Source organism: Amphiura filiformis, chromosome 3 (genome assembly GCF_039555335.1).
Source record: "Amphiura filiformis chromosome 3, Afil_fr2py, whole genome shotgun sequence".
NCBI lineage: Eukaryota > Metazoa > Echinodermata > Ophiuroidea > Amphilepidida > Amphiuridae > Amphiura > Amphiura filiformis.
Window position 1 is genome coordinate 13553463 of NC_092630.1, and position 12778 is coordinate 13566240.

At 37.1% G+C, this 12778-nt stretch overlaps 1 protein-coding gene and 1 long non-coding RNA gene across 2 annotated transcripts in view; one reads left to right on the forward strand and one right to left on the reverse strand.

Moving 5' to 3' along the window:
• The window catches only part of LOC140148067 (uncharacterized), a 467679-nt gene that overhangs the window by 418192 nt on the left and 36709 nt on the right, over positions 1-12778 (forward strand). The gene's annotated exons all lie outside the window — the stretch shown is intronic.
• LOC140148063 (conserved oligomeric Golgi complex subunit 5-like) overlaps positions 1-12778 on the reverse strand; it is a 34749-nt gene that overhangs the window by 2690 nt on the left and 19281 nt on the right. The window contains exons 6-18 of the mRNA XM_072169914.1: positions 11505-11635; positions 10942-11101; positions 10660-10772; positions 9356-9433; positions 7819-7900; positions 6693-6870; positions 6061-6222; positions 5258-5357; positions 4936-5109; positions 3698-3801; positions 2174-2311; positions 1680-1788; positions 984-1187 (exon numbers count right to left, since the gene is read on the reverse strand). Of these exons, the coding sequence (XP_072026015.1) occupies positions 984-1187; positions 1680-1788; positions 2174-2311; positions 3698-3801; positions 4936-5109; positions 5258-5357; positions 6061-6222; positions 6693-6870; positions 7819-7900; positions 9356-9433; positions 10660-10772; positions 10942-11101; positions 11505-11635 (1733 nt within the window). The remainder of the gene's footprint in view (positions 1-983; positions 1188-1679; positions 1789-2173; positions 2312-3697; positions 3802-4935; positions 5110-5257; positions 5358-6060; positions 6223-6692; positions 6871-7818; positions 7901-9355; positions 9434-10659; positions 10773-10941; positions 11102-11504; positions 11636-12778) is intronic.

Below are 12778 nucleotides of genomic sequence, written 5' to 3' on the forward strand. Positions count from 1 at the left end.
CTGTTGATATCAGCAATAAAATTCAGGTTCCAGGCATGATGAATTATACATGCTGACATGTAATGCATATACACTTATGCAAAAGTGTGGATTCATCACAGATTAACAACAGTTGCCTCCTGTACAAAGGTATAGGAAGAGTTGTTGAAATACTGATCTTACTACTCTCTTGAGAAGTAAAATAGACTATAGTCTAATTGATAGGATATTTCAAAAGATCTTAGAATTATGCAGATAATCCAGCAATCACCATCTCACCATGTCTGCAGTAGAGGTAACTGATACAGTTCCAAGTCTTTTGCACATGCTAACTACTGTGCCTGTTTATAGCTTGAAAACAACCAGCTCATGCCAGTTTAACACAATGCTGCATGACTATCAGGATGTGATTCAATTAGCAACGGCCCTCTCAACTGGCGGCGCGCTCGCCATTTGTGGCGCTTGGAGTCAGTTGAAGTGACGCACAGTAATTTTAATAATTTTTTCACATATATCTGAACAAAAAGAGGTAAAAATACCCAATCTGGTCCTTCAAAAATCCTTAAAATCCAGAAGCGACCCCCGATAAAGCACCATTCTACCTTACCCACTTTGCACAAGCGCTACCTCACAAAGTCTTCCCTTGACATATTGGCACTTCATGATCACTATAATGTACCAGTTGGCACTTCAAATAAACTAGTTGAGAAGGCATGAATTAGCATAATCAGGGCCTTATCCATATTAATGGAACAGGCTATTCCAGTTATAATCCACACCCCTCTGGAAGACATGACTTTCATCTTCCATACACATGGAGTAAGAATTTCAAATCGAGTTACTTGCATGGGTGACTCCATTACAAATCTACACCACCCACCCCCGTGTGGAAGATTAAGGTCACATCTTCAGGGGGTGTATGAATTTCAACTGGAACAGCCCATTACACTAAATTGGCAAAACCATGTGCCAAAGGATTCTGACAAAGGGAATAATTCACTCACCTCATGCGGTGACATAAGCTCAGCTGGAGCCCTTGCAAACAAGAAATGTAGAGCTGTCGAATGTGGAATGATGTCCCCTAATGCTGGTGCCTTGGCTATGTGTTCGGATGTCTGGAATAACAGCGGTCTGAAGGCACATAATAGTTTGTATGGTTTACCCAAGTCCGAGACTCGTCTGCAGAGTGGTGCTACAGCCAGCTCCATCTGATAAAGAATGAGATGTGGATATGAAATATTTAGGCACTTTCCCTTAAATTTGATGAATTATATGTTTCACAAAATGTAACAGAAAGTATGATGATTATAATTTCAAGTATTTCAGATTTGTTACAAGCCTTACCATGCATAGTTATGAAGCATTCTGTCTTAAAGTTTGCTGAAGTGACTGTATGTATGAATTACAAGGTTACTTTATACATGTACCATTGACACACCTGCTTTGATAATGTATAATGCTGTCTTTATCAAAATATGAAAAGAAAAGTACCTCCACTGCAAATAGTGACTACACATTATAATGAAAGACAGAGATAAAACAAACTAAATCGTGTCTGGCGTCAGGGCAAAGATGCACCGTGATTGGTTGCCAACCTGCGCACTACGGCATTTTCTGTCTAGTTGTCAGAAGTTGAGACGCGAACTAGTCTTTTTATCTCTGTCTTCTGGTATACCATGGTAACATCAGTTATAACTCACCTGTGCAAAATCAGCAGCTAATTTCATCTTTCCTCCTTCACCGAGTGGTCTAAGTAGACTCGCATGTCTGACAAACTGCTCTATGGCTTGACATGCAATGGGATGTATGCTATAAAAAGGACAATGGAACAAAATGAAACAAAATGATGCATCGCCCACTTTCAGCCTTAAAACCCCCCAAATTACGAAAACTGTAACTTTTTGCAGCAATTTGATGCAAAATTCGGTGATTCCCCCCCCCCCATACCCCAGAAATTCACTTTTTTTCCCCCAATGCCCCCTGAAAAGAAATTCATGATGCCGCCACTGCTTATAATACTTTTAAATGCTGTTGTTGATCTACATAGATACACCTGTCATCCACAGTTCCTGTGAGTCCACAGTTACAGACATTTCTCATGTGTGTGTCCTCATATGCAGGTGTTTATAACACATTCTTTCCATCAATAAACTTCAATCAATCAAATTTATTTCCATCAAAAAACATACATTACCTATCTATAATAAAGTCTGTACACTGGAATTGAGATAGATAATCTGCCTGTACTCTTGCTATAAACCCCTGTAGTTCCTTCATGTAGAGAGAGCATGGTGCACTAGGGAAGTCTTTACCTTGAGGTCCCAATGCTGGTCTACAGAGAGTAGTAAAGATTTAATCAACACAGTTATTGTGTCATAATTATTAGTGTACATGTATGCTAGTGAGCTATGGGCTATCCCAGTTTGAAATTCAATTGAAATCCATATACCCCTGAAGGGTGTGGATTTCAAATGTTATCTTGGTTTCATACTTTCCTGCCGCTTTGAAGCGGCAAGCCAATATATCGATCACTTCATTGCTTTGCCGCCGCGGCAGCACCGCTGGGAGTTGAATTCAAGTCAACTTTAAGCGGTGCCGCTCTGACATATGAGATCAAAATACGATTTTGGAGCAGTGCTGAGCGGCAACATTGGCTTTCATAGTCATGCCACTGCTGCTCAGCTGTGTGCCGCTCCGCTTGCAGAAAAGTACAAGGAGCATGATGAAGGCAGAAAGTATGAAACCAGCATCGCATTCAAATAAAACCTCATTTGAAATTCACACTCCCTGTGTGGGAGATTATTGTCATGACTTCCATAGGGGTGTATGTATTTCAACTGGAATAACCCAATGCATGTATAACCAGCATAGTGTTACGTTGTTGATCAGGAAAAACCTCCTATATGCTTGGGGCCCATGAACATGTTTAAAACAAAACTTCCAACAGGTTACATAGGAAGTTTTGCTTTAAACATGTTCAAGAGCCACAAGCACATTTAGGAGGTTTTCCTGCCTAACAACGTAAATTAGCATACTATACTTTTTCCTAAAGGGGTTGTAACTATGTTGGACTGTAATATAATGAGATCTCAAGTGAAAGTGGAAATGCCATTTTGATCAATACATTTTGGCAAACTTGCACCTTGTTTGAAAAGCTGCATTGCAAAAGGTACATTTTCATTCAAATTGCCCACAATATATATCTCTTTTTTTTTTTTTTGTCTTTCAATGTTTATTAGATTTTTATTATGAGAAAAACAATTATCAACAAATTACAATAATCACAAAAAAAATTAAAAAATTAAAAAAACAACAGCAGACAATCTGAGTCAGCCAGCTCCCTTTTATATATCGAGGTTGAGAGTCAGAAAGCCTCAACTCACAATCACCTGCTCCCACAAAATGAGCATAAAGTCGCCAGGGCACTATAGAAGATACAGTCCATTAATCATGACAAAATTCAATAGAAAACAAAAGACATTGTGGAGGAATTATTGATTTTTGAAGACCAAAGCAAAGACCCAAATTTATGCCCATTTTGTGAGAGATGGTCATAGTGGGTTACGCCTTTCTGGTTCTGAACCCTCGATATTGACAACATGAATTTAAATCCCATCAGTCCATACCCAATGGATGGAATTAGAAAGATAGTGCTAAATGTGGAATGAGGTAGAAAATAGTTATATGCTTTTTAATGTAATCAAATTGATTGCCTTACCCTTTGAAGTCTTCATCATGCATGGTGAGTATAATTGCTTCTATGGAATCTGACACAGACATCAACAGTGGTTTAATAGCATTACCCATCAGTGCAACAGCATTCTGTGACAAAGGGAAAAAATGGTGTCATGAATAGGACATCCATGGAACATGCAATTTCACGGCTACGAAATTTCTTTTAATTCAAACTTCTATCTCAATTTATGAAGACAAGGTTGCTACATCAGCATGCAAAGTAAATGATAAAAGTAGTTTTCCAAAGTGTTGGATACGTGCCGTTAGGCGTTTATTTTATTGGCCTATGTCTAACGGCACGTATCCAACACTTACTTGGAAAACTACTTTTATCTATCTCAATTTATGATTTAATGTATAACATACTTTTGGCCATTCTGCAAAGAAGTTCTGAATCCAAACTTGACTAAAGCGTATATCATATTAGCAGCCACATTCAAAAATCACCAGTGATCAAACACTAGTGGCGTTTTTACAATCACCAGCAGCTTACAATTGCTGCAAGCGTCGGAGTTGCTTTGAAGTCAACTGGCTTGCAACTTGACGCTTGTGTATGCTAGTGACTTTTATCAAATAGATATATCGCCAGTCATTTTGCCAATCAACAACAGAAGTGACATCATCAGAAACACACTACACTCCTAGAGCGATTGCTTAATATCATATACCCTTTAATTGCAAGAAGTTTATAACTGGGCATCTTCTCTGCGAACCCGTTTAAAACATTCATGGGGGACAGGGCTTTTCAATTGCTTCACCACGTCTCTGGAATACTCTGCCAACCCACATTAAATTAAGTACATCTTTAGCAGTTTAAAAGTTCTTTAAAAACTCATTTAATGAAAGAAGCATTTTACTAATGTGCATCACAATATATATTTTTGTTCACCTATTGATTGTTGTTCATGTGTAGATTAAGTTGTAATGAAAATAAATTTTTATTATGTAGTGTAAGATAATCATTGTATCGCGTCTTGAGCGCCATTGATTTGGTGGAGATGTGCGCATTAGAAATTCACATTATTATTATTATTATTGATGCATCAATCACTCTCTTTCCAGCATGGGCTATAGAGAACCAATCGAGACCCAAGCCTGAAGCATTCTGAAATATTAGTAAGTCAGTAATTAATATGCATATTAAGTGGTGTCCATCATGATTACACAAAGCCCACTTAAATGTACAACACTATGACTCCCCCTTTATTTGCTTCCACTGACCTGTAGAGCATTTTGTATGACCTGTATAGCCTGTTCAGGAAAGGTTGCCTGTTCCTCCACTACCCTACATACAGCTTGATGGAAGTGATAGAGTGAATTGACTACAGCAGCATTCCTGGTTTGGCCATTGGTTGGTGGTCCGATCACTTGACTAGCTTCACCATCCGTGGACAACTGTTGTGTAAGAAGAAACAAAAGACAAAGCTAGAACAAGTGTAACAAAAAGAGTTTTTACCGATTGTGACATTTGACCTCAAACTTATGCAATTCTCACTGATACTTAAAGGTATACCATGATTATAAATAAGTTAACTATACTCACAAGTTGTTCACTCTTGGCTGTGTATAGTGTTGTTGTTTTCGCTACATTACGCGACACTACAATGCTTAGATTACGGTCTACACTGGCTACATTCAGCTCACTATAATAAAGAATCAATCAATCAATCATCAATCAATCAAGTAGCAAATCCTAGTCATGTCAGCTTATCTAATTTAATCTAAAAACACACTCCATGTATTCTGACAAATTACCCCATAAGGCAACAAAAAACCTGTTTTACAGGCGCACAGATATTGCAAGTAGGGTTGGTCAGTCAGGATTTATTTTTTAGGCTAAAATATGACCTTAAGCTTGAAAAATCAGGCAAAAATTTTAATTTTCAAAACATTTTCAAAATGTATATTGGTAAATAGTGCCTTACAAGTCCACTAGTTTACTACTTTACTTTTGTAGACATTTCATCTTCCGATCGGAAGACTTCATCAGTAATGCGATGAACCAGCAACACTCCTACTCTCATCTCCAGAGGGTGTAGTTCTTTGTATCGAAGATCGGAAGATGAAACATCTAAAAAGATGAGTAAACTAGTGGACTTTTAAAGCACAATTTACCAATATTTGATATCTAACAGTCCTGATGAACTTATTCAAAGATTTTCAAAATGTATTTGCAAACATATTTTGAAAATGTTCTGAATTTTTTGCGAAAATTTACCAATCAAAATCAATAAATTTTGGCCAAGAAACGGCTTAATCTGTGTGAAAATATGTGAGGAATATTCCGTAAAATGTAAACTAAAAATATACATAACAAAACTCTACTCACAACTGCACTTCACTCACCTTGAAATGGTTTTGGCTATGCTTTCAATCTCTTCATCGGATGGAGGACTGGTTGCTCCACTTGGAAACACCAAATTAATAGGATCAAAGAGACGTGACTGAGACCTTGATAGATATGCCGTCTCAAATGCCTTCAATGATGCTTTCAAAGCTTTTTCTGGACTGAACAAAGACAGAGAGAGAGACAAAACAATGACTTACATCCATGTCAATCAAGAACCACTATCTTGACATACACATAAATTATAACTCTTCCAACATAATATATTATCAGTTTTTATTTCTCAGTTTCTTTATTTTACTTTTTGTTTGTTTCATTATGACCAATATTTCCTTCAATTACTTGCAAAGCAATTGTCATCTAGACCTTTAGGTGAACAAATGTTTGTTTATTCTTCTCTTATTTTTCACTTGTCTCTTCAGAAGATGTATTAGTGTTATTCCCAAGTGGATTACAAACAAACATTACACAAACAAACAATAACAACAACACCACCAACACCAACAACAACAACAACAACAACAACAACAACAACAACAACAACAACAACAACAACAACAACAACAACAACAACAACAACAAATGATAAACAAGAAAAGTTTCACAAATTTGTCTCAAATTGCAATCTTACTTGTAGTCATCTTTGCTTTCCCTTATCTCTTCATTTGGTGTGCCTGGTTCTGGTTGTGTTTCCATAGTAACTGTTGACATGGTAGTGGCAAACTGTTCTAGTCTCTTCCACAGTTCATTATACAATCGAAGCAGTTTTGGATATTCTCCTTCAAAAGCTTGTCTGATGAATGTTGATGCTGCATAAGAAAATCATTATTCATTTATGTCCTGATCAATCCAACTAGGTCTAAGGAGACAATTGAGGTATAGGCAAAAATACAAATACATACAAAATGTGCATTGTAACAACTTTTTGACCAAGTATAATAGGGAAGTGTGGATTTCAGCAACAATTTTTTTTATATTTTTTATGTCAAGACATATCAAGGCATTAACAGCTGTTATCGTTATGATAAAGCTGATGGGTTAGCGCCTAGATAGCTATTAACCTCCTTTTTGAAGCTGTTCTGTTTCACAATTCCAGGAATGTGAGGCGGGAGTGCATTCCATGTGCGGGCTGTAGATGGAATGAAAGACCGCTCATGACTAACAAGGCCAGATCTTGGAATTTGAATTGCAAGGTCGTGAGATCTAACCGAGCGGTGAAGGCGAGGGTCAGTCTGGAGCTGGTCCGGAAGTAGTTGGCATAGTAATTCAGGGGCATTCCCGTAGAAAATTCGATGGAACATAGTGATGGCACCCACTGCTCTACGGTGAGCCAAAGGCTGAACCGGAAGAGAGGAAAGCCCCTCCCAGGGAGACCGGCGATCGAGCAGCACGCGCCCGGGATTAATGTTAGTTAATCCCATGCCGTCTCAACACCTCCTTCCCAGATCCGACCACACTCCTACAAACAATGCTCTTGAATACTGTATAAGTTGAGAAATGATGATAATATCTCAAGTTTCCATTGGATCAAAAGAATGTCAGAGCATTGGGCTATTCCATTTGAAATCCATACATCCCCTATGGAAGACATGACAATCTTCCACACAAGGGGTGTAGATTTCATTCAAATGGGGTTACCTAAACAGGTGACTCCATTTTAAAATCTATGCCCCCTGTGTGGGAGATTAAGGTCAAGTCATTCATAGGGGGTGTATGGATTTCAACTGGAATAACCCAATTACAGTGGATTTACTTACAGTGTGCTGCTTCAGATAACTCTTTCTTTAATGTTTGTGTTGTTGCATCCCAAAATATCCTCATGATGCCTCCATGACCATCCTAACAGAAATAAAAACCAGTACAGTCAGTACCTGCAGCAGTTGGGCTTATCCGTTTGTACGGGTTGCTTCGGGCCACATAATAAGCTGATACCCTGCATTGGCTTTTGCGTGGTCAATTCGTAATTTGTCATTTTAAAAATTGCATGAATTTCCAAACAACGGTTCTTATGCTCACGATTATTAAACTTTTGATATCAAATTTGGAAAGGTGTATAGAAAATTATTATATAAATTATTTTGCCATAAACTCATCAGACTTTTGATTAAATGGGGATAGAACTAGTCAGCCCTCGAATTAAGGATCTGAAGGGGCACGGCAACTTTTTTAGGGCAAGTTGATAATTGCCGTGGATTTTCACTGAAAAGGCAAGGCAGCACGGCAATTTGTAATATGTCAAAAGGGCAGCAAGGCAACTGTTGAAAATTTGAGAAGGGCACCAAGGCAATTTTTCAAAAGCGAATAGATGCATTACCGTCAGCTGAATTCGACACCAAAGTAAAATTCGACTCTCAACTTTACACTAAAACTAACCTGATTGCTTAAAAAACTGACTCGAAACAGCGATGAAACAGCTGTAACTTTGGTAATAATATTGATAAAATTACCGGGATAAAAACTATTTCGTGCAAAACATATCTAGAGATGGGCTCACATGTACAAGATAAAGGCGAGACCGGAAGAGTATCGCCATCGGTTTGCAATGGGAAGTCAATGTTTGATAATCGAGAGAACAATTGATTTGCCCAGCGCTCAGATTTTGTTCACAACACGAGGTCGAGGAGTCTTAGTTACTAACAGCGTTTCTGATTGGTCGATAGTACGTTGGAGGTATTTCTCTGACCAATCGAGAAAATGAAATCAGAATGTCAGATTTCTAGCAACCAGATAATGTATAAAAGCCGATGTGATTGGCTGAATATGTAAGCTTACGTACGGGTAATGAATATTAATTCACAACAAACTATTGTGTATACTGTGATTGATAGCTGGGTTACGATGCTCAAAATAGCGATCGTGTTCAAGATTTTCGATTTAATTTTCCACAATTTTGCGGGGATTTAACCAGTACTTGTTAATGATTTTATAATGAAGGGATAGGGCTGGCCGGCTAGGGCACCCACGGCAACTTCATTTAGGGGCACGGCAAGTGACTGCCATCGGTAAAGGACATATTTTGAGGGCATTGCGGCAATGGGGGTGGGCACCCACGGCAATATGCCGTCGGTGCCGTGGGTTAATTCGAGGGCTGGAACTAGTGGCGACTTTTTTAATTTGGCTGTATTTAGTATGGTACATTCAATGAGATAGAGAACCGACTGCACCATGTTTGCTTGTCACTCATGGAGACAACAATGTCCCTCTGGATTATTTTACTATGTGTCTGGCAAACTTCAATTAAAATGTGTTGATGTTTGCATTCTGTGTTATGTCAAAAATACTCCAAATTCGTACCTTTGACAACTCCTCCATGAAGCATACATGTGTGACTGGATCCCTCTTTTTGGCTAATACTTTCTGTAAATGCTGCACCTGGTGTCCAAAATACATATGAATAATATTATCAATCAATCTTACAACACTTTTATTCAATAAAAAGGAACACATATAAAGTCTAGATCAGTACCCCAGAATGATGGTGACATGCAAAACAAAAGTATAGCACATACAACATACAAGATATATTCAAAACAATAGGCCTATAATGTAAATTTACAATCAGAATCATGAATGGAAGTAAATTTTGAAAGATTATTTCTGAATGTTTTGAAGGATATTGGAAAAAGATGCTTGCAATTTAGGACATTGGTAATTCATAAGCCATACTATTACTTTCTCATGTATTTCAATTACCAAGAAATGAATTAATATTTGTAAGTGGTACACAAAATGCCCATACAAGATGTAAGGTTTAAAAATTCATCATCACTTAGAATTATATTGGGCTTGAAGAAGATGAGTTAACCAATTCAGGATGCAACAGTGTTGCATTTGGCAGACACTTTTTACTTTCACTGTAACTTTTAAAGTAATAAAAGCAAGTATATGAAAGTATACATTTTAGAAAGGAAAATGATGATTGGCAGTTTTTCAAATATTTGTAATTTTGTCCAATTTCGAGTATACAGTTGAATTCCTTTCATCATTTCTTTTCCAAAAATGTTTACTTTTCTATATACTTGTCTTTATTATTTTAAAAGTTATAGTGAAAGTAAAGTTTAAAAATTACCCGCTGAAACAATCCTGCGTGCACCCTAAATTATTATCTTCATGTCAACATTTCTTGCTTATTAGTAAAACCAGACAAGTAAGTGTGACAAAAGAATAAATTTGCTAATGGTTAATACATTACGGTATATCTCAAAACATTTTGAACTTTCCTGATGTTACTTGATATGATATCAATTAGTTCAACACAGTATTCAACCATTGCACTGTTCAGCCATGCAAGGGAGAATTATGTAACTTTACACAATATTATATGACAGATTCAATTTCCATTTGTGTATGTTGCTAGATCGAGGCTGTCCTTGCATATGGCGGAACTATGCAAGGGTCAAATATAATCTGTCGTAAGGTTCCTTTTATGTGGTAACCATGTGCTTTGACGTCATGCGTGTGCATAGGACCTTGTGGAAAATAATACGCACTGGACGGTTTAGCAAAATCTGCAAAATATTATTGTATAGTGAAATGTAATATATATAGCACAGTTAAGTTCAGTACAGCATGGTAATTGAATAAAGCATCTAAGTTACCTGTCCACATGCTGAATGGATTTGGTCCATGAGTTTTTCTAAATTGGTCCACAGAGTTGCCCGGAAGGCTGCAGTATTACCAGGTGCTGGCATGGAAGCACGTCCAGGCCCAGCTGCAACACATCAAGCAAAGGAAACAAAATCATACATTATAGTTTGCACTAAACTGCTTTCTTTCTTTCTGTTTGTTTGTTTGTTTACTTGTTTTTATATGATGTAGCCAGCCCATTATAGCAGTCGCAATAGAGATGTAATTTCTTAACCAAAATTCCTAATGCTCACCTTTAACTCCTTGTATTTGAGTGAGTACATGGACATTGAGTGCATCTCTGACATTCTTCTGTAATGTCTGTTGACAGTCTCTTACTACAGTGTCAACTGTTTCCCTCAGACAACCCAGGTTGTGAAATACCTGTAATGATGTTGCTACTTGACTCTGATTCTGCTCAACAACAACAAAACACACAAAGAAATAATTATGTTTAGATTTCTTCATCTTGTTAGTGTGACAAGATAATATATGCAATATGTATTTTTTTTTTTTCAATTTCCCTTCTGTGGAAGATCAAGGTCATATCTTCCACGGTGGTGTATAGGTTTCAACTGCAACAGCCCAATATAAGTAAGAGCCACTAAGATCCGATTTCTCAAAGCTTGGCTAGTAGTGGTCAGGTTTCCTAAGCCAGCAGGCTACCCATACCAATGTGGATCCATTTTATTAACTTTTCTTTATAGATAATGTACAATGATAAGCATTGGTATACCGGCAGGACTAATTGGGCTTCAGCCTGAGGAGGCCTGACCACTAGCCATGTGCTTCAAGAAACTGGCCCATCCCATCTCACCTGTGTTTCCATCCCTTGTTGTAACATCTTTTGAGCCTGCCTCTCAACATCTTTCCTTGCTTTCTTCACAAACAATGTGTCTTGTTCTATCACATCCACACCACTCAGGTCTACTCCTTTGTATAAATAATCTAATAACATAAACGGTCATCATCAAATTATCAATACAAAATCAATATTAATATTATTTAAACAATTGCTATCATTGAAAACTGGTCTTGAAAAAAAAAATACTGAAAACCATATTTTTTTACCATTTTCTGTGAATTTGATTCAGAAATAGACTGAAAAACACTGAATAACAAAAATGCAGAAATCTGCTAAAATGCTGAACATTTTCATGCCTGCAGTTGGCAAAATTAAAACGAATGCCAGACAACTCGCCCCAAATACAACTCGCCCCAACGGACAACTCGCCCCACGTATACAAACTGGTCCCACGTACAACTCGCCCCAATGAAAAGTGTACGCAGAGAATATCTTCTCTAGCATTCGTAACTTAGAAGAAGGTTTTATCAAACTGCTACACAGGGATAGAACAACTAGATATGAACATAATAATTGGCAATATTTTGTGATTATTGCTGAAAATTTTGGTCAAATTTGATAACTTGTTAGTATACGTGATAGCGCACGAACGGAAATTCGCACATAAATCATGTCAATCGGCATTCAGAAACATGAGTAGAATACACACACTCGGTAGTAATTAATTGTTTCATAATACTAACTAAGTAGTAAATAGAAAACAGCATATCATTTAATATTCTTGGGCATGTCAAGTCCAAAAGTTGCAAAATTAAGCAAAATTACCGCCAGGATTTCGATCACCCGGGCGATCACCGTACAGCGAAACCTGTCGAACTCCACTACCACAACACTGGTCAAACTGCCGTGAATCACGATGTTCTTTGCACGTTTTTCCACTCTTATTTTTAATTATGTTAACTTCATACTTTTTATAATAGTGTTAAACATGTAATAATTTAAATATGATATGGCAAAACAAATCATTATTAAAATTAAAAAAAAAAAAAACGCTATGCAATTTTGTGTATTTTTTCACTTAAAATATAAAAAAAGCCTCAAAATAAGTTTGAGATGTTCAAAACTTCAAAACCTGCAGTCTTATAAACATATTAAATCAGAGAAGATCTTCTTTGATATAGGCCTATGAAACTATTAAAAGGACTAACAAATATTTTCATATTCATTTCATATATAATTTTTTCAAAGACAAATGCGCACATCTAGCAAAACAAACGCCAGTAGTA